Source organism: Amblyraja radiata, chromosome 1 (assembly GCF_010909765.2).
Source record: "Amblyraja radiata isolate CabotCenter1 chromosome 1, sAmbRad1.1.pri, whole genome shotgun sequence".
NCBI lineage: Eukaryota > Metazoa > Chordata > Chondrichthyes > Rajiformes > Rajidae > Amblyraja > Amblyraja radiata.
The window spans coordinates 191,012,846-191,034,124 of record NC_045956.1 but is presented as its reverse complement, the minus strand read 5'-3'; the positions used below and the strand labels follow the sequence as shown (position 1 = coordinate 191,034,124).

Genomic DNA, 21,279 nt, shown 5'->3' with positions numbered 1-21,279 from the left:
ATCTATGGTCATATCGATCACAAACTGTTGATCACAAACTTTGAAACAACAGGAACTTAGTCAAAAGCCCAACATTTGCAATTCAGATCAATATCAGTAGCAGCCAGGAGATTTCTGTTTACCCAGGAAGTCCCCAGGAAACATATCCTCTCCCACTATTGTTAATGGTCTTTTACTTGGGCTATCAAAACAGCTTGGCATGCAGGCTTCCTATTACCACAGCTCATCTACAGTACGGAATTATAAAACTTCAGTTTATTCACAACCCAAAAAAGTCAAGCCAATCTTTTATTTACGCTAGAATTTATTATTAACTAGGATATTCTCAGTACTTGATTTGGAGTATGCCTGGGTAAGTCTTGCAACCCTTTCTTCATGTATACAGGTGAAAGCTGTTTGTGTTTCCATCGTGTGACGGCAGGATATTGTGTGTTTCAGTTCATGGTGACCCTTTCCCAGTGGTGTACCCAGACCCATTCGCTCACTCTGCAAAGCATCAAACCCCGGCCAAAGGGGAAGAAGGAGAGCAAGGAGGAATATCTCAAAAGCATACAGTGAGCATTATCTCCTACTTTACCAAGCATTTGCTGCATTGTCTGTTAGTTGACCAACACACCTAGTGTGTGACCAACGTCTTATACAACTGCAACATGACCTCCCAACCTCTATACTCAATACTCTGACTCTTATTGATTGGGGACGATCAGCCATGATCATAATGAAGGCTAATATGACAAACGCCTTTTGATCACCTTATCTACCTGTGACGCCACTTTCAAGGAACTGTAGCTGCACTCCCAAATCCCTATGCTGGTGAAATTGGAGCGCTGGAGGATGAGGGGAGATCTTATTGAGGTGTGTAAAATCATGAGATGAATAGATCGGGTAGACACACAGTGTCTCCTGCCCAGAGTAGGGGAATCGAGGACCAGAGGTTTAAGGTGAAGGGGAAAAGATTTAATAGGAATCTGAGGGGTAACTTCTTCACACAAAGGATGGTGGGTGTTTGGAACAAGCTGCCAGAGGAGGTAGGTTTGGAGGGATATGGACCAAACGCAAGCAGGTGGGACTAGTGTAGCTGGGACATGTTGGCTGGTGTGGGCAGGTTGGCCGAAGGGCCTGTTTCCACACTGTATCACTGTATGACTCTACAACCTTCCAGAGCACCCTACTATGCAGAGCCTTGCCGAATGCCTTGCTGAAGTCCACGGATACAACATGAGGCAGGAAACATGTTCCCGATGTTGGGGGAGTCCAGAACCAGGGTCCATAGTTTAAGAATAAGGGGTAAGCCATTTAGAACAGAGATGAGGAAAAACATTTTCTCACAGAGAGTTGTGAGTGTGTGGAATTGTCTGCCTCAGAGGGCGGTGGAGGCAGGTTCTCTGGATGCTTTCAAGAGGGAGTTAGATAGAGCTCTTAGGGATAGCGGAGTTAAGGGATATGGGGAGAAGGCAGGAACGGGGTACTGATTGTGGATGATCAGCCATTATCACATTGAATGGCGGTACTGGCTCGAAGGGCAGAATGGCCTACTCCTGCACCTATTGTCTATTGTCTATTATCTACAGCTCTACCTTTATCAATCTTTTTGGTCACATCATCAAAAATCTCAATCAGATTTGTGAGACACGACCTCCCACGTACAGAACAATGCTGACTATCCCTAATCAGCCCCTGACCATCTAGATGCCTGTATATGCTACCCTCAGAATACTCTGGCAAGCCTCCGACTACTGATGTTAAGCTCACCGGCCTGTAGTTGCCAGCATTTTCCCTGAATAGGAGGCACAACATTTGCCACCCTCCAGTCTTCCAGCACCTCTCCTGTATTTAAGGACGACTCATAAATCTCTGTGATGGCCCCTGCAAATTCTCCTCTGGCTTCCCACAGTGTCCTCGGATATATCTGTTCAGACCCAGGAGATTTGTCTACCTTCATACGCATCAGGATTTCCTCGACCGTAACTGACTACTCTGAAAGCACTCCAGTGTTCCACTCCAATGACTGCCCCAAGTTCCTCCATCCTCCTGTCTTTCTCCACAAGAAAAACAAAGGAGAAATACACAGAGTTGACCGCTTGGATTCCTGAGCTTGGATTCCCACTCTCCATCCACTCTGTCTGAGCCTTATTGTATTTGCTTATTGAGGTTTACTTATTAAAGCTTTTTAAATTATATTATCCATGAGTACTGTATTTACAGACGTGTTATGCTACTGCAAGTAAGAATTTTGTGGTTGTACATATTTAAGTTCAACACTCTCGCCTCTAAAAATAGGATTGAGCACAGTCAGCATGGATTTATGGAAATGGATTCAGCGTTTCTTCCTCATCGATTTCTTCCTGCTTCTTTGCACGTCTGAAGCATTTACAATGCTCACACTTTGGGGAATAAATTAAACTGGTTCCATTGATCTCATTCAACCAGCTTCTCTTGTAATAAAGTCATAGCATGAAAACAGGCCCTTCTGCCCAACTTGCCCATGTCGACCCCGTGCCTCATCAATGCTAAACCCTCTTATCCGCTTTTGCCCCATACCCCTCTAAACCTTTCCTGTCCAAATACCTGTGCAATGTCTTTTAAATGTAGTAGTGCCTGCCTCAACCATAGCGACTCAGCTTGTTGTACAGACAGTCTGAATCCTTTGCCCAGGATAGGACAAACTATAGGGCATGGCTTTAAGGACCACACTGCTGGGATTGGTGGTTGAAACACACATTAGTAGCATTTAAAAGACTTTTGGATATCGGGAAGATAGATAATGATGGTTTTGCTATCATGTGCAGCAAAGACATTGTGGGCTAAAGGGCCTGTTCTTATACTGTGCTGATCTATGGGTTAGATGTTACCTAAAATTGGAGACTTCAATGTTCATGTTATTGGGTTGTATGCTACCCAAGTGAAAACCAAAAGCGCGGGCTATTGTCTCCGCTGACTGGGCTGACATCTTGCCATGGTGTGAGTGGGTCTTCACAAGTGAGCAGATATGTGTCGTTTCTTGCCGGTGGGAGTTGGCCGACCAAGTCCAGGTGTACGTGCTCCAAACGGGTATTCGGTACGGGAAACTCACCGATAGTTGACATGGTAGATAAGTCTTTGCCCATAATCCGACGTCCTGCTTGATGAAAGGCCAAATGAAACGTTTGGAGATTAATTTTATCATAGCCGGATGTGCAGCATGCTGAAAACTTCTCGACACATCGTCCTAGGCATAAACGGTTTGCCAATGGAAGTGTCACATTTGATGGTTTCTCTCGTGTCACTGATAGGTACATCTTCCAATTTTAGGGCTGTATGTACCCGGTGGCAATGGATAAGATTGGGATCAGTACGCTGGGTGTGAGCCATGGCCTAAAAATCAATGAGTGTGGCCACACTCAGAGCATCCACCTCCATCTTGATAGGGTGTCAGCAACCGGTTTTGCTTTTCCTTGAATGTGCCTGATATCCCTGGAGAATTGCAGAACAAAGTCCGTGGCAAATTTCCCAGCGGCGAATAGTTCCCCGTACTTGTGCGAGTAGTGTATGCGAGGGGTTGGTGATCCGTATAAATAGTGAAGAGATGGCCTTCCAACAGATGGCGGAAATGCTTGATGGCGAGGTACACAGCCAACAGTTCTCACCCAAAGGTACTGTACCACACCTGAGTGGGTGATCATTTTGCTGAAAATAATGCCAGCGGCTCCCACCTGCCGTTGACTCGCTGCTCCACCATGGCTCCCACGGCGTTGACGGAGGCATCAATGGTGAGTGGGAATAAGGCATTGGGGGCCTCTGATGGATCAGCATAGTTGCATCGGCGAGAGTCCGCTTAGTGCCGTTGAAGTCTTGCACAGCATCCTCACGTAAACACAACGGTTTCTTTGAAGACAATTTGTCCGAACCTTCGAGTAAGTTGGTCAAGGGTAATAGGGAACCTGCGGCGTTCGGTAGGAAGTGGTGGTAGAAATTCATCATCCCCAAAAATTGCCATCATTGGTTTAACAAATGCACCTTTGATTCGAAGGGCAGGATGCCGTTCTCCATCACGCAATGTCGAAGGAAAGTGAGTTAGCGAGCGCCAAACATGCATTTGTTTGTGTTAATGATAATACCATATTCGTCGGAACAGTAATCCAAGGTGTTTCTTATGTTCATCTTCGCTGGAGCCCGCTACCAACACGTCGTCGATGTATGTGTGGATGATATCGAGGCCAGAGAGTATGTGGACCATGAAACGCTGGAACGATTTTGCTGCATTCCGTAAACCAAACGGCATCTGTAGAAATCTGAACATCCCGAATGGAGTGACCATGGCTGTCTTGGGAAAATCGGCAGGCTCGACCGGAATTTGATAATAGGCGAGCACGAGATCGATGCTTGTGAACACCCGCTTACCCTGTAGGCTTGCAGAGAACTCCTGCAAATGTGGGCTGCTGTATCGATCTGGAATAGTGGCACTGTTTAGTGAACGGTAGTCGCCGCAGAGTCGCCAATCTCCGGGGGACTTCTTCGGGACCATGTGATGCCCAGCAGCTCCTAGACCTACGGATGATCCCCAGCTACAACGTATGGTCAAATTACGCCTTTGCCACCTTGAGGCGATCCACGGGTAACCTGCGCGCTCTTGCAGAAACTGCAGGGTCTGAATATGATGCGAGACAGAGTGTTTGATATCGTTGTGCCGGTAACTCAGTTATTACTCGTGGAAATTGTTTAAGTAACTCCTGATATGGGCCGGTGCTGGGTTGGAGGTTGGTAAGGTGAAAGGTAGTCATTGCTGGAAGGCAGATGCACTTCACCTGTGCGCAGGTGCAGCAATCACTCAAGCAGCGATTTTTAAAATCCACCAGCAAAGAAAAGTGTGAAAGAAAATCCACTCCGATAATAGGCTTTGATACGTTGGCGACTGTGAAAATCCAGCAAAACGTTTTCTGCAGACTGAAGTTGAGCGTGACTCATTTCTGACCGAATGTCCGTATGCTAGAATTGTTTGTGGCAGTGAGGACACATCCGGGGTTAGGGTGTAAACACTCTTGGGAACTGTGAGGAATGACCGATAACTCAGCGCCAGAGGCAATCAGATATTGTATACCCAAGAGTGGTGGGAAAGATGCTGGAGTCAATTATTAAAGAGGTAATAATGGGGCATTTGGATAGCAGTAAAAGGATTAGTCCAAGTCAACATGGATTTATGAAAGGGAAATCATGCTTGACTAAACTTCTGGAGGTTTTTGAGGATGTGACAAGTAAAATGGGTGAAGGGGTGCCAGTGGATGTAGTGTATCTAGACTTTCAGAAAGCCTTTCATAAGGTCCCGCACGGGAGACTGGTGACTAAAATTAGAGCACATGGTATTGGGGGTAGGTTGTTGACGTGGATAGAAAATTGGTTGGCAGACAGGAAGCAAAGAGTAGGAGTGAACGGGTCCTTTTCAGAATGGCAGGCAGTGGCGAGTGGAGTGCCGCAAGGCTCGGTGTTGGGGCCGCAACTGTTTACCATATATATTAATGATTTGGAAGAGGGAATTAGGAGCAACATTAGCGAGTTTGAGGATGACACAAAGCTGGGTGGCAGTGTGAACTGTGAAGAGGATGTTAGGAGGTTGTAGGGTGACCTGGACAGATTGAGTGAGTGGGCAGATTCAGATTCAGATTCAGATTCAATTTTAATTGTCATTGTCAGTGTACAGTACAGAGACAACGAAATGCATTTAGCATCTCCCTGGAAGAGCGACATAGCAAATGATTTAAATAAATAATAATAAGTGATAATAAGTGTCCGGGGGGTGGGGGGGCGATTGGCAGTCACCGAGGTACGTTGTTGAGTAGAGTGACAGCCGCCGGGAAGAAGCTGTTCCTGGACCTGCTGGTTCGGCAACGGAGAGACCTGTAGCGCCTCCCGGATGGTAGGAGGGTAAACAGTCCATGGTTGGGGTGAGAGCAGTCCTTGGCGATGCTGAGCGCCCTCCGCAGATAACGCTTGCTTTGGACAGACTCAATGGAGGGGAGCGAGGAACCGGTGATGCGTTGGGCAATTTTCACCACCCTCTGCAATGCCTTCCGGTCGGAGACAGAGCAGTTGCCATACCATACTGTGATGCAGTTGGTAAGGATGCTCTCGATGGTGCAGCGGTAGAGGTTCACCAGGATCTGAGGAGACAGATGGACCTTCTTCAGTCTCCTCAGGAAGAAGAGACGCTGGTGAGCCTTCTTGATCAGAGTTGAGGTATTGTGGGTCCAAGAGAGGTCATCGGAGATGTTGACTCCCAGGAACCTGAAGCTAGAAACACGTTCCACCTCCGTCCCGATAATGTGGATGGGGGTGTGCGTGCCGCCCCTGGACTTCCTGAAGTCTACAATGAGCTCCTTGGTCTTCTTGGAGTTAAGGGCCAGGTTGTTGTCAGCGCACCATGCTGCTAAGTGCTGGACCTCCTCCCTGTAGGCCGACTCATCGTTGTTGCTGATGAGGCCAATCACCGTTGTATCATCTGCATACTTGATGATGGTGTTAGTACCATGTACAGGTGTGCAGTCATAGGTGAAGAGGGAGTAGAGGAGGGGGCTCAGCACACAGCCCTGTGGAACGCCGGTGTTCAGGGTGAGGGTTGAAGAGGTGTGCTTGTCTAACCTAACAGACTGGGGTCTGTTGGTTAGAAAGTCCAGTATCCAGTTGCAGAGGGAGGGGTCGATGCCCAGGTTACCGAGTTTGGTGATCAGTTTTGATGGTATAATGGTGTTGAATGCTGAGCTGTAATCGATGAACAGCATTCTTACGTAAGTGTCTCTGTTGTCGAGGTGGGAGAGGGCGGAGTGAAGTGCCGTTGAGATGGCATCCTCCGTACTCCTGTTCTTGCGGTAGGCAAACTGATAGGGATCCAGTGTGGGGGGTAGGCAGCTTTTGAGGTGTGCCAGGACCAGCCTCTCGAAGCACTTGGTGATGATGGGGGTAAGTGCAACTGGGCGGAAGTCGTTGAGGCTTGCCGCAGTGGAGTGTTTTGGCACTGGCACGATGGAGGTGGTTTTAAGGCACGTGGGGACAACTGCTTGGGCAAGTGACAGGTTGAAGATGTCAGTCCAGACGTCTGTCAGCTGCGCAGCACAGGCCCTGAGCACGCGCCCGGGGATGCCGTCAGGGCCAGCAGCTTTACGTGCATTAGTCCTACTCAGTGCCACAAATACGTCGTAGGGGGTGAGTGTGAGGGGTTGGTGATCGGCAGGTAGCACAGCCTTGATGGCTGTCTCTAGATTGTCCCTGTCGAAGCGGCCATAGAAGTGGTTAAGCTCCTCAAGAAAGGAGGCGTCGCTGGATGTGGGGGTGGTGTTGGAGGGTCTGTAGTCCGTGATGGCCTGGATGCCTTGCCACATGCGTCGGGGGTCGGAGTTGTTGTTGAAGTGCTCCTCAATCCTGAGCTTATGGCAGTGCTTGGCCTTCTTGATGCCCCTCTTCAGGTTAGCCCTGGCTGAACTGTAGGCTCGAGCATCGCCTGACCTGAAAGCGGTGTCCCGTGCTTTCAGCAGTAGCCTGACCTCGCTGTTCATCCATGGCTTCTGATTCGGGAATATGGTCACCTGTTTGAGGGAGGTGACACTATTGATGGTGGAGTTTATAAAGTCCAGAACAGAGGATGTGTAGGAATCAATGTCCGTGTGGGAGTCAAGGGTGGCCTGGGCTGCAAACGCCTTCCAGTCAGTGTTTCCAAAACACTGCTGAAGTGTGAAGTCCGCTTCCTCTGACCAGACTTTAACTGTCCTCACAGTTGGTTTAACCCGTCTGATGAGTGGGGAGTACTTAGGGAGCAGGAACAATGAGACGTGATCAGACTGACCAAGGTGGGGGAGGGGGATGGCTTTGTAAGCTTCAGCCATGTTGGTGTAGACTTTGTCCAGTGTCTTGTCTACTCTAGTGGGGAAGGAGACATGTTGGTGGAATTTGGGGAGTACAGTCTTCAGGTTAGAGTGATTGAAGTCCCCCGCAACAATGAAGGCTGCCTCGGGGTTGTGCGTCTGTTGATTGCTAATGGCAGTATGCAGCTCTTTCATTGCAAGCTTGGCATTAGCATCAGGAGGGATATAGGCTGCAGTCACAACAGTGGAGGTGAACTCTCTGGGCAGATAGAACGGTCTGCATCTAACCAAGAGGAACTCAAGGTTAGCTGAGCAGTGACTCTCGATGATGGTGGAGTCCGTGCACCATGCTTTATTTACATAAATGCACAGACCCCCACCTCTGGTCTTACCGGAGTCTGATGTCCTGTCCGCTCGGAGTAAATGACGCCCCGATAGCTGGATGGCGCTGTCAGGAACGTCAGTGTTGAGCCAAGTTTCCGTGAAGATCAGGATGTTGCAGTCCTTGATCCAGCTGTGGGAGGTGATCCTTAGCCGGAGTTCGTCCATTTTGTTTGCCAGTGAGCGCACGTTGGCGAGAAAAAGGCTAGGAATCGCTACCCTGTGTGGGGCTAGCTCTAACCTGGCCTTTAACCCACCTCTGCGTCCCCGGCGGTGTTTTCGTACGCGTCGCCGTCTGTTGGTGCTTCTGGTCGGCCGAGCTGGCTTGGTGCGCGCTGGTGTTCTGCCGCTCGGTTGCTCCGCGTCTGCGTCTCCGTGACTCCGCAGGCGTTCTTCAGCCCCGCGGCTCTGCTGATGGTCTCCAGCCCCGGGGCTTACCTGGCGTTCTCCAGCCCAGCGGGTCGGGTGGCGGTCTCCAGCTCCGCGGTGTTCTCCAGCTCCACGGGTCGGGTGGTGTTCTCCAGCTGCGAGGGTCAGGTGAGCTCCACGGGTCGGGTAGCGTTCTCCAGCTCCACGGGTCGGGTAGCGTTCTCCAGCTCCACGGGTCGGGTGGCGTTCTCCAGCTCCACGGATGTGGAGTATAATGTAGTATAATATAGATAAATATGAGGTTATCCACTTTGGCGGCAAAAACAAGGGGGCAGATTATTATCTCAATGGGGTTAGGTTAGGTAAGGGGGAGGTACAGCGAGACCTGGGCGTCCTTGTACTGAAAGTTGGCGTGCAGGTACAGCAGGCAGTGAAGAAAGCTAATGGAATGTTGGCCTTCATTACAAGAGGATTTCAGTATAGGAGTAAAGAGGTTCTTCTGCAGTTGTATAGGGCTCTGGTGAGACCACATCTGGAGTATTGTGTACAGTTTTTGTCTCTTAATTTGAGGAAGGACATCCTTGTGATTGAGGCAGTGCAGCGTAGGTTCACGAGATTGATACGTGGGATGGCGGGACTGTCATATGAGGAAAGATTGAAAAGACTAGGCTTGTATTCACTGGAGTTTAGAAGGATGAGGGGGATCTTATAGAAACATATAAAATTATAAAAGGACTGGACAAGCCATATGCAGGAAAAATGTTCCCAATGTTGGGTGTGTCCAGAACCAGGGGCCACAGTCTTAGAATAAAGGGGAGGACATTTAAGACTGAGGTGAGAAAAAAAAATTTCACCCAGAGAGTTGTGAATTTATGGAATTCCCTGCCACAGAGGGCAGTGGAGGCCAAGTCACTGGATGGATTTAAGAGAGAGTTAGATAGAGCTCTAGGGGCTAGTGGAATCAAGCGATATGGGGAGAAGGCAGGCACGGGTTATTGATAGGGGACGATCAGCCATGATCACAATGAATGGTGGTGCTGGCTCGAATGGGCTCCTCCTGCACCTATTTTCTAAGTTTCGAAGGCCATTCCCAACAAGGTCGCTCCACTCCCAACAAGGTTACAGGGAGAAGGCAGGAGAATGGGGTTGTGACGTAAAGATGAATGAATGATACTTTCTTGTCATGTGCCCAGGGTGCTGGGGTAGAGTGACATACTTTGTTTTGTATACAGCCCAGGCAGTACATAGGTGTGGCCACATGTTGGCACTGACAGTCACAAAAGTAACAAACAGTCCTATCCACTGCCTGCCCCCGCTCATGACAGCACCCCTCCCTCCCCACACCGGCCCTGACAGCACCCCTCCCCACACCAGCCTGCCACAGAGATCAGTCACAATTGAATGGTGGATTCGATGGGGGGGGAGCGTTTGGGGGGGCGGAGTGTTTGGGGGGGCGGAGTGTTTGGGGGGGGGGAGTGTTTTGTGGGGGGGAGTGTGTTGGGGGGGGGGGGTTCAGGGGGGGTGTTTGCGGGAGGGGAGTGTTTGGGGGGGAAGTGTTGGGGGGGGAGTGCTGGGGGTGTTGGGCTGTTTGAGGGGGGGAGTGTGTTGGGGGGGGTGTGTGTTGGGGGAGAGAGTGTTGGTTGGGGTTGGACTGTTTGAGGGGGGGAGTGTTGGGGGGGGTTGGACTGTTTGAGGGGGGAGTGTTGGGGGGTGAGAGTGTTTGGGGGGGGGGTTGGACTGTTTGAGGCGGGGGAGTGTTGGGGGGGGGGGTGTTGGTGGGGGTTGGAGTGTTTGAGGGGGGGGAGTGTTTGAGGGGGGAGTGTTTTGGGGGCAGATTGGGTCAATAATGGTGACTACAGGGTTTTAGATGGACACCAGGATTTGCAGGGATAGGAGAGTTTGGATCACATGCTGGCAGCAAAGATGAGTTTAGGGTTAGGCCAACATGTTCAACATGGACATGGTGGGCTGAAGGGCCTGTTTCTGTGCTGCACTGTTCTATGTTGAATCAATGCTGCTGCATGTGTTTTCTTGTGTTGTGCTAGTGGCTGTCTGGAGACTGGGCTGGAATCCTTGCTGAAGGCTGCGGGCAGCAACCTACTGATTTTGAAAGTTTCTCACTGCCCCAACATACTGACTGACCGTTCCCTGTGGCTGGCCAGCTGCTACTGCCGTGCCCTCCAGGCAGTCACCTATCGGTGAGTACATCGCTGACCTTTAGTTTAAAACCAAGATGGACACAAAAAACTGCAGTAACTCAGCAGCTCAGGCAGCATCTCTGGAGAAAAGGAATAGGTGACGTTTCGGGTCGAGACGTATACTGGGCTTGTAGGATTAGAAGGATGAGAGGGAATCTTATTGAAACATATAAGATTATTAAGTGCTTGGACACGCTAGAGGCAGGAAACATGTTCCCGATGTTGGGGAGTCCAGAACCATTGATTTATATATACATTTTAACATTATTTTAATGTTTTTATTGCCTATTCTTCATGTATTGTGCTTTGCAAGTTTTACCTACTGACCACTATTGTACTGCTGGTATGTGATGTGTGTGGAATATTGTGTGGTGTTGCTGGGTACGTGAACTGTACACGCACTGATGTTCTACACAAATGAAGTTCCTAACGGATAAATAAAGTTCATTGATATACAATATTCAGGAAGGATAGGCAGAAAGGAAGAGGAAGTGGGATGGCATTGCTGGTTAAAGAGGAGATGAATACAATAGCAAGGAGAGACATTAGCTTGGATCCTGTAGAATCGGTTTGGGTAGAACTGTGAAATAGCCAAGGGCAGAAAACAGTTGTTGGAGTTGTATACAGACCACCAAACAGCAGTAGGGAGGTTGGGGATAGCATCAAGCAGGAAATTAGGGATGCGTGTAGCAAAGGTACAGCAGTTATCATGGGTGACTTTAATCTACATTTAGATTGGGCCAACCAAATTGGTAGCAACACTGAGGAGGAGGATTTCCTGTAGTGTATACGGGATGGTTTTTTAAGCCAGTATGTAGAGGAACCGACTAGACGGCAGGCCATCCTAGACTGGATATTGTGTAATGAGGAAGGATTAGTTAGCAATCTTGTTGTGCAAAGCCCCTTGGGCAACAGTGACCATATTATGGTGGAATTCTGCATTAGAATGGTTAATTCAGAGACGAGGGTCCTGAGCTTAAAGACAGACTTTGAAGGTATGAGAAGGGAATTGTCTATGATAGACTGTCAAATTATACTTGACGGTGGAGATGCAATGGCAAAGATTTAAAGACTGCATGGATAAACTCCAAAAATTGTTCATCCCTGTCCGGCGCAAAAATAAAACTGGAAAAGCGGCTCAACCATGGCTAACGAGGGAAATCGAGGATAGTGTTAAATCCAAGGAAAAGGCATATAAATTGACCAGAAGAAGCAGCAAACCAGAGGACTGGGAGAAATTTAGAACTCAACAGATGAGGACAAAGGGGTTAATTAAGATGGGGGAAATAGAGCATGAAAGAAAGCTTGCGGGGAATATAAAAACGGACTCTAAAAGCTTCTTTAGATATGTAAAAAGGAAAAGATTAGTGAAGACAAATGTAGGTCTCTTACTATCAGAGACAGGTGAATTTATAATGGGAAACAAGGAAATGGCAGAACAGTTAAACGAGTACTTTGGTTTTGTCTTCACTAAGGAAGACACAAACCATCTCCCAGAAATACTAGGGGACCGAGGATCTAGTGGGAGGGAGGAACTGAAGGGAATCCACATTAGAGGGAAATGGTGTTTGGTAAACTGTTGGGACTGAAGGCAGATAAATCTCCAGGGCCTGGTGGTCTGCATCCCAGAGTACTCAAGGAGGTGGCCCTAGAAATCGTGGATGCATTGGTGATCATTTTCCAATGTTCTCTTGACTGGACCAGTTCCTATGGATTGGAGGGTAGCTAGTGTTATCCCACTCTTCAAGAAAGGAGGGAGAGAGAAAACATGGAATTATAGACCAGTTAGCCTTACATCGGTAGTGGGGAAGTTGCTTGAGTCGATTGTTAAAGATGTTATAGCAGCGCATTTGGAAAGCAGTGACAGGATCGGTCAAAGTCGCATGAATTTATGAAGGGCAAATCATGCTTGACTAATCTTCTGGAATTTTTTGAGGATGTAACAAGTAGAAATGGATAAGGGAGAGTCAGTGGATGTGGTGTATCTGGACTTTCAAAAAGTTTTTGACAGCCATGATCATATTGAATGGCGGTGCAGGCTCGAAGGGCCGAATGGCCTACTCCTGCACCTGTTTTCTATGTATCTATGTATCTAAGTTCCCACACAAGAGATTAGTGGGCATTGGGGGCAGGGTATTGACATGGATAGAGAACTGGTTGGCAGACAGGAAGCAAAGAGTAGGTATTAACAGGTTATTCTCAGAATGGCAGGCAGTGACTAGTGGGGTGCCGCAGGGCCCAGTGCTGGGACCCCAGTTATTTACAATATATGTGAACAATTTAGACGAGCAAATTAAATGTAACATCTCCATGTTTGTGGATGACAGAAAGCTGGGTGGCAGTGTGAACTGTGAGGAGGATGCTATGAGGCTGCAGGGTGACTTGGACAGGTGCAGCGTCGGTTCACCAGGTTAATTCCCAGCATGGCAGGCTGACGTATGATGAAAGGATAGGTCGACTGGGCTTGTATTTGCTGGAATTTGGAAGGTTTAGAGGAGATCTCATAGAAACATATAAAATTCATAGAGGATTGGACAGGCTAGATGCAGGAAACATGTTCCCGATGTTGGAGTCCAAAACCAGGGGTCACAGTTTAAGAATATGGGGTAGGCCATTTAGGACTGAGATGAGGAAAAACGTGAATCTGTGGAATTCTCTGCCACAGACGGCAGTGGAGGCCAATTCACTGGATGTTTTCAAGAGAGACTTAGATTTAGCTCTTAGGGCTAAAGGAATCAAGAGATTTGGGAGAAAGCAGGAACAGGGGTACTGATATTGTGGATGATCAGCTATGATCGTATTGAATGACGGTGCTGGTTGGAAAGGCTGAATGGCCTACTCCTGCACCTATTGTGTATGTTTGTAATATGATGATGATGATGTTGTTGCAAGAAGGGGGCATGGGTACACCTGTAGACTGTTACCATTGCATAATTTGTACTGCTTTAACTTGTATATGTATTACATTCAGGAGTTCCACTGACCCAGTTGGCCATGAGGTGGTTTGGGCTTTGGGCGCTGGCTGCAGGGACATCATTTCTCTACAAGTTGCACCGTTACATCCATGGTAAGGCCACCACTTCTCCTGTGTCTCACTCACTGCTCCGTGCATCCCATGGGATCCCAGCTGGGAGGTGATGCCTCACTAATGATTCACCGCTCCTGGAATGTGTCTCCCACTGTGGCTGTAGCCTTCGCCATGTCAACATCGCATTAGAAACCCACTTGCCCCCAGTGTCCGGAGAAAACAATCCAAGTCTGTCCAAGCTCTTTCTGTAGCTACTACCCCCTATTCCAGGCCTCATGTTGCACCCTTTACAATGCTTCCTTTAATGGGGCAACTACAATTGTACATCATACTGTTAATAAAGTATATAACTATAGAATAGAATACTTTATTGTCACTTGTGACAAGCCACAATGAGATTCTCTGCTTGCGTTCCCAAGGCGTTAAAATAGTCGCCAGATAAAGGAGCTGACAAAGTGACAAAGTATCCACGCCAGGATCCTGTTGCTCTTCCCTCTCCCTCACTGCGGGACCCCTCCACCTCAGGACCGCCCCACGCCAGGTCCCCGTTGCTCTCCCCCAACAGCGAAGTCCTCCACGTGCCCGTACTCATCCGTCGGTTGGCGCCAGCATCGACTGCCGCACCGACCTCTCCACTCACAGTGCCGTATCATAGAAACATAGAAATTAGGTGCAGGAGTAGGCCATTCGGCCCTTCGAGCCTGCACCGCCATTCAATATGATCATGGCTGATCATCAAACGGAGGTATCCTCTCCGGACGCCTCCGTGGCACCGACCCAGGCCCCAGCCGCGGGCACTGTCGACCCGAGGCTCCGGCGTTGACCCGGGAGGCTCCGGCGTTGACCCGCGAGGCTCCGGCGTTGACCCGGGAGGCTCCGGCGTTGACCCGCGAGGCTCCGGCGTTGACCCGCGAGGCTCCGGCGTTGACCCGCGAGGCACTATGTACTAATCTCTCCCCCATCCACCTCTGGCATTGACTCCTGTGTTTCTCTCCCCAGCCACCAGCCAACGCGTTTCAACAACCGGAGTCTACAGATGATCGGCCGGTGCTGGCCGCACTTGCGGGCACTGGGAGTTGGAGGAGCAGGATGTGGACTGCAGGGTCTGGCCTCCTTGGGTAACTATCCTGCCTCTTCTTTATTTTACAACTGCTTTAATTGAGTTTGTGGCATTCAGAGGTGACAAGGTGACAGACGTTGGTGGCTCTGTGACAACTTGCTGACAGAGGAGTGCCAGTGTGTGCCCAGTCCCTGGATGTCTGCTGGTTCTGCATCAACGTTTGGTTAAAGTTCAACACAATGTCTGTTCAGCACCCTCTGTAACTTGCAACCCCTCCGCCAGTGCCTGTCCCTTCCTTATGTAAAATGCCTCCATCGGATCCCGACAACTCCGATTTGCCCAGGCAAGGGCCGGAGCTACAGGGATAGGTTGGGCAGACTAGGATAGACACAAAATGCTGGAGTAACTCAGCGGGACAGGCAGCATCACTGGAGAGAAGGAATGGGTGACGTTTCGGGTCGAGACCCTTCTTCAGACTAGAACTAGGTCAGGCATGGACTTTATTCCTCAGAGGCAGAAGCTGAGGGGTGATCTTAAAGAGGTGTATAAAATAATGAGGGGAATAGATTGGATAGATGCAGATTACCAGATTACCAGAATCTTTTACCCAGATTACCAGAATCAAAAACCACAGGTGATACGGTAAAGGTGAGGGGGGGAAAGATTTAACATGGACCTGAGGGGCAACCTTTTCTCATAGTGTGCTGGGTGTATGGAAGGAGCAGCCAGAGAAGGACTGGTACTTGGTGGATAGGAAGATACGTGGATAGAGGCATGGGCAGAGAAATGGTAAATTAAGTTTAATCAGAGCCTCGTGTTAATATGAGGAGAAAATATACAATTAATGGCCAGACCCTGAACACCATTGATGCAGAGAGTGGTCTCTGGGTTCAAGTCTATAACTCGCCAAAAATGGCAACACAAGTAGACATGGTGGTAAAGAAGGCATGAAATGCTGGCCTTCATTGGTTATTTAGAGACAGGCAGTAATGATGCAGCTTTCAGAGTTTGGTTGGGTGGCATTTGGCATATTGTGTGTAGTTCCTGTAATGCATCCCATTGCAGGATGTGGAGGCTTTGGAGAGGGTGCAGGGGACGTTGACCTGAACGCTGCCTGCATTAGTGGGTATCAGCTACAGGGAGACCTTGGACAGACTTAGATTGTTTTCTGCGGAATGCCAGAAGTTCAGGGAGACCTGAGAGAAGTGACCTTTTCCCCCAAGACTAGAGAGCATAGCTTTAAGGTGAAAGTGCAACGTTTAAAGGAGGCATGCGGGGCATGTGTTTTTACAAAGTGCCTGGAACGTGCAGCCAGGGATGGTAATTAGACATAGAATATAGAACAGTAAGTCGCCAAGTCAAGTTTATTTGTCACATACACATACAAGATATACAGTGAAATGAAAGTGGCAATGCCTGCGGATTGTGCAAAAACTACAGAACAACAGAACCAGTATTTACATTTTTTTTTAAAGACACAACAGTATTTACGCCCTGGTGAGATTAGAGTTTACAGTCCTGATGGCCTGTGGGAAGAAACGCCATTTCATCCTCTCTGTTTTCACAGCATGACAGCGGAGGCGTTTGCCTGACCGTAGCAGCTGGAACAGTCCGTTGCTGGGGTGGAAGGGGTCCCTCATTATGTTGCTGGCTCTGGATCTGCACCTCCTGGTGTATAGGTCCTGCAGGGGGGTGAGTGTAGTTCCCATAGTGCGTTTGGCCGAACGCACGGCTCTCTGCAGAGCCTTCTTGTCCTGGGCAGAGCAGTTCCCAAACCAGATTGTGATGTTGCCGGACAAGATGCTTTCTACAGCCCCAGAGTAAAAGGATTGAAGGAGCCTCAGAGAGATTCTGAATTTCCTCAGCTGCCTGAGGTGGTAAAGGCGCTGCCTTGCCTTACTCACCAGTGCGGCAGTGTGTGATCTCCATGTCAGATCCTCTGTGATGTGGACTCCCAGGTCTGTGCCATGATGGCATGATGCCAACTTCTGCCAGCCTGCGCATCATCTATATCCCTCCATTCCCAGCATGTCCATGCGCCTTTCCAAAAGTCTCTTAGATGCTGCTATCATACCCGTCTCAACCTCCACCCCTGGCACTGCCTCCCAGGCACTGCCCGCCCTCTGTCTCTCAACCTCCACCCCTGGCACTGCCTCCCAGGCACTGCCCACCCTCTGTCTCTCAACCTCCACCCCTGGCACTGACCACCCTCTGTCTCTCAACCTCCATCTCTGGCACTGCCTCCCAGGCACTGACCACCCTCTGTCTCTCAACCTCCACCCCTGGCACTGCCTCCCAGGCACTGCCCACCCTCTGTCTCTCAACCTCCACCCCTGGCACTGCCTCCCAGGCACTGACCACCCTCTGTCAACAACCTCCACCCCTGGCACTGCCTCCCAGGCACTGCCCACCCTCTGTCTCTCAACCTCCACTCCTGGCACTGCCTCCCAGGCACTGACCACCCTCTGTCTCTCAACCTCCACTCCTGACACTGCCTCCCAGGCACCCAGCACACCTTTCACCATAAAGCTATGCACTCTAGTATTTGATGTTGCCATCCTGGGTTGTGACAGTCTATCCCGTCTATGCCTCTCATCGTTGTGTCCACCTTCAGCAGGTTTCCCCACAACCCCTACAATCCGTGTGTGTCCAACCTCTCCCTGTAGCTGAAAACCTGTAATCCAGCCAGCGTTCTGGTCAACCTCCCCTGCACCCTGTCCAAAGCCCCCACATCTGTCCTGTAATGTGGCCACCTGAACTGTACACAAACCCCACATGTGGCCCGACCAAAGTCCTAAAAAGCTGCATGATGACTTCCCGCCTTTTGTACTCAGTGCCCCGATCGATGAAGGTGACCAGCTGTCAGCCACTCAGTGTAAAAAAACAAACCTCTGAACCATTTTCAACTCCTTCCTTACTCTCTCCTTAAACCTCTGCCTCTTGCTATTGATACCCCAACCATGGGAAACACATTCTGGCTCAATACGCTATCTATACCTCTTATTATTTCCTATACCTCTATCAGAGCGTCCCTAATACATACAACAGATGACTCCCTCCATTTCCCTGGTTATTTGCTGTCTGGTAGGTAGACTTGATAAGTTTAACCATGGTTCCATTCGGAGTATTTCAACCTGTCAAAGAGCAGCAGCTTCAGGAGAGACTGCAACCTTCACAGTGGGAGATTGCAACCTTCAGGTGGTCCGCCCTGTTTCAACCTATGCAATCAACCCAGCGTGCACAATCAAATAAGATCAAATAGAACAAGTTGTCCTACAACTTTAGGCTGTGCACGCCATACGCAAGAAGAAGGAGGAGACGGGTTTGATGACGATGTGCCTCTGGTGTGAGGCTGGATCTGAAAGACCGATTCTGGAATTGAATGTGAATGTCACCCAACATGCAGGCGTTTAGCATATTAGACTTTAGAAATCCAGCGTGGAAACAGGCCCTTCGGCCCTACAAAACTGGGGTGTGGGAGGAAACCGGAGCACCTGGAGCAAACCCACGCAGGTCACAGGGAGAACGTACAAACTCCGTACATACAGCACCCGTAGTCAGGATTAAAGCCGGGCCTCTGGTGCTGTGAGGCAGCAACTCTACCGATCTTTTCTGTCACTGGTTTTGTTGTGAACAGTGGAAGCTTTGTTCTGATCATTATTTTTCACCCCCTGGTGGTAATTTATTCCTCAGCTCGGAACTGTATCCGTTTGCAAGTTCTGGAACTTGATCACGTGACTGAAATAAACCAGGAAGTAGCAGCGGAGGTTTGTCGAGAGGGGCTGAAGGGATTGGAAATGCTGGTGTTGACATCAACCCCAGTCACCCCGAAAGCTCTGCTACATTTCAACAGTAAGTAACCTTCTTTTTTCCCCTCACACGGGCAAAAGATTAATGTCAATACGAAAGCTTGAGGAAGGGTAGGAGCTTAGACCAAAGTGTGCTGTTCACTTCTGGTCACCATCTTATAGGAAAGATGTTGTCAAGCTGGAAAGGGAACTGATAAGATTTACAAGGATGTTGCCAGGGCTAGAGGGTCTGAGCGACAGGGAGAGGTTGAGTAGAAGCATAGAAAATAGGTGCAGGAGTAGGCCATTTGGCCCTTCGAGCCAGCACCGCATTCAATATGATCATGGCTGATCATCTAAAATCAGTACCCCGTTCCTGCTTTTTCCCCCATATCCCTTGATTCCTTTAGCCCTAAGAGCTAAATCTAACTCTCTCTTGAAAACATCCAGTGAATTGGCCTCCACTGCCTTCTGTGGCAGCGAATTCCTCAGTTTCACAACTCCGAGCAGGCTGCGACCATTCCTTGGATTGCAGGAGGATGAGGGGTGATCTTATGTATAAAAATCATGATAGGAATAGATCAAGTAGACGCACAGAGTCTCTTGCCCAGAGAAGGTGAATCGAGGACCAGAGGACATAGGTTTAAGGTGAGGTGGAAAAGATTTAATAGGAATCTGAGGGGTAACTTTTTCCCACAGAGGGTGGTGGGTGTATGGAACAAGCTGTCAGAGGAGGTAGGTGAGGCTGGTACTATCCCATTGTTTATGAACCAGTTAGACAGGTACATGGATAGGACAGGTTTGGAGGGATATGGACCAAGCGCAGGCAGGTGGGACTAGTGTAGCTGGGACATGTTGGCCGGTGTGGGTGAGTTGGGCTGAAGGGCCTGTTTCCACACTGTATCACTCTGTGACTAGTGTAGCTGGGACATTGTTGGCTGGTGTGGGCAAGTTGGGCTGAAGGGCCTGTTTCCACACTGTGTGACTAGTGTAGCTGGGACATGTTGGCCGGTGTGGGCAAGTTGGGCTGAAGGGCCTGTTTCCACTCTGTATCACTCTGTGACTAGTGTAGCTGGGACATGTTGGCCGGTGTGAGCAAGTTGGGCTGAAGGGTCTGTTTCCACACTGTATGACTAGTGTAGCTGGGACATTGTTGGCCAGTGTGGGCAAGTTGGGCTGAAGGGCCTGTTTCCACACTGTATGACTCTATGACTGAGGGGCAACATTTTCACACAGAAGATGGAGGGTATATAGAACAAGCTGACAAAGGAGATAGTTAAGGCAGGTACCGTAACAACACATACGAGACATTGGGATAAGTACATGGAGAAGAAAGGTTTAGAAGAATTTGGGCCAAACGCGGGCAGGTGGGACTAGTGGATGAATCATTAGATCATAATAATAATAATAATAATAATAATAATAAATACTTTATTGATCCCCTCAGGGAAATTCAGATGTCCAGAAGCTCCCAACCAACAAACCCACAGATTCAAAACGAACGCAGACAGAAAATACATAGGTCATAAGAGTAGAATTAGGCCATCCGGCCCATCAGGTCTACTGCACCTGTTCTTCATGTCTGATCTATCTCTCCCCCCTAACCCCATTCTCCTGCCTTCTCCCCATAACCTCTGACACCCGCACTAAACAACAATGTATCTATCTCTGCCTTCTGTAGCAAAGAATTCCACAGATTCACCACCCTCTGACTAGAGAAATTTCTCCTCATCTCCGTCCTAAAAGAACGTCCTTTAATTCTGAGGCTATGACCTCCAGTCCTAGACTCTCCCACTAGTGGAAACATCCTCTCCCACATCCACTCTATCCAAGCCTTTCACTATTCTGTATGTTTCAATGAGGTTCTCCCCTCATCCTTCTAAACCAGTGAGTACAGGCCCACTGCCGACAAATGCTCATCATGGGTTATGTAGGAAGGAACTGCAGAAGCTGGTTTAAACCAAAAATAGACACAAAGAGCTGTAGTAACTCAGCGGGACAGGCAGCATCTCTGGAGAGAAGGAATGGGTGACGTTTTGGGTTAAGAGCCTTCTTCAGACTAGGTTAACCAACTCATTCCTGGGATCAGTCTTGTAAACCTCCTCTGGACCCTCTCCAGAGCCAGCACATCCTTCCTCAGATATGGGGCCCAAAATTGCTCACAATATTCCAAATGCGGCCTAACCAGCACCTTATAGAGCCTCAACATTACATCCCTGTTTTTGTATTCATGCCCTCTCGAAATAAATGCTAGCATTCAGTTTGCTTTCTTACTACCGATTCGACTTGAAGATTCACTTTTTGGGAATCCTGCACCAGCTCCCAAGTCCCTTTGCACCTCTGATTTCTCGATTATCTCCACATTTAGAAAATAGTCTACGCCTTTATTCCTACTACCTAAACGCATGACTCCACACTTTGCTACACTATATTCCATCTGCCACTTCTCTGCCCACTCTCCCAACCTGTCCAAGTCATTCTGCAGAGTCCCTGCTTTCTCTACACTGCCTGCCCCTCCACCTATTTTCATATCATCCACAAACTTGGCCCAAAGCCTTCAATCCCCTCGTCCAAATCATGAATATACAACGTGAAGGGCAGCATGTTCCAGGCAACCATCACCCTC

At 49.0% G+C, this 21,279-nt stretch overlaps 1 protein-coding gene across 1 annotated transcript in view; it reads left to right on the top strand.

Annotated features, from left to right (window-relative positions):
* fbxo41 (F-box protein 41) overlaps window positions 1-21,279 on the top strand; it is a 59,592-nt gene that overhangs the window by 31,491 nt on the left and 6,822 nt on the right. The window contains exons 6-10 of the mRNA XM_033036411.1: window positions 439-554; window positions 10,625-10,777; window positions 13,749-13,844; window positions 14,805-14,923; window positions 18,559-18,717. Of these exons, the coding sequence (XP_032892302.1) occupies window positions 439-554; window positions 10,625-10,777; window positions 13,749-13,844; window positions 14,805-14,923; window positions 18,559-18,717 (643 nt within the window). The remainder of the gene's footprint in view (window positions 1-438; window positions 555-10,624; window positions 10,778-13,748; window positions 13,845-14,804; window positions 14,924-18,558; window positions 18,718-21,279) is intronic.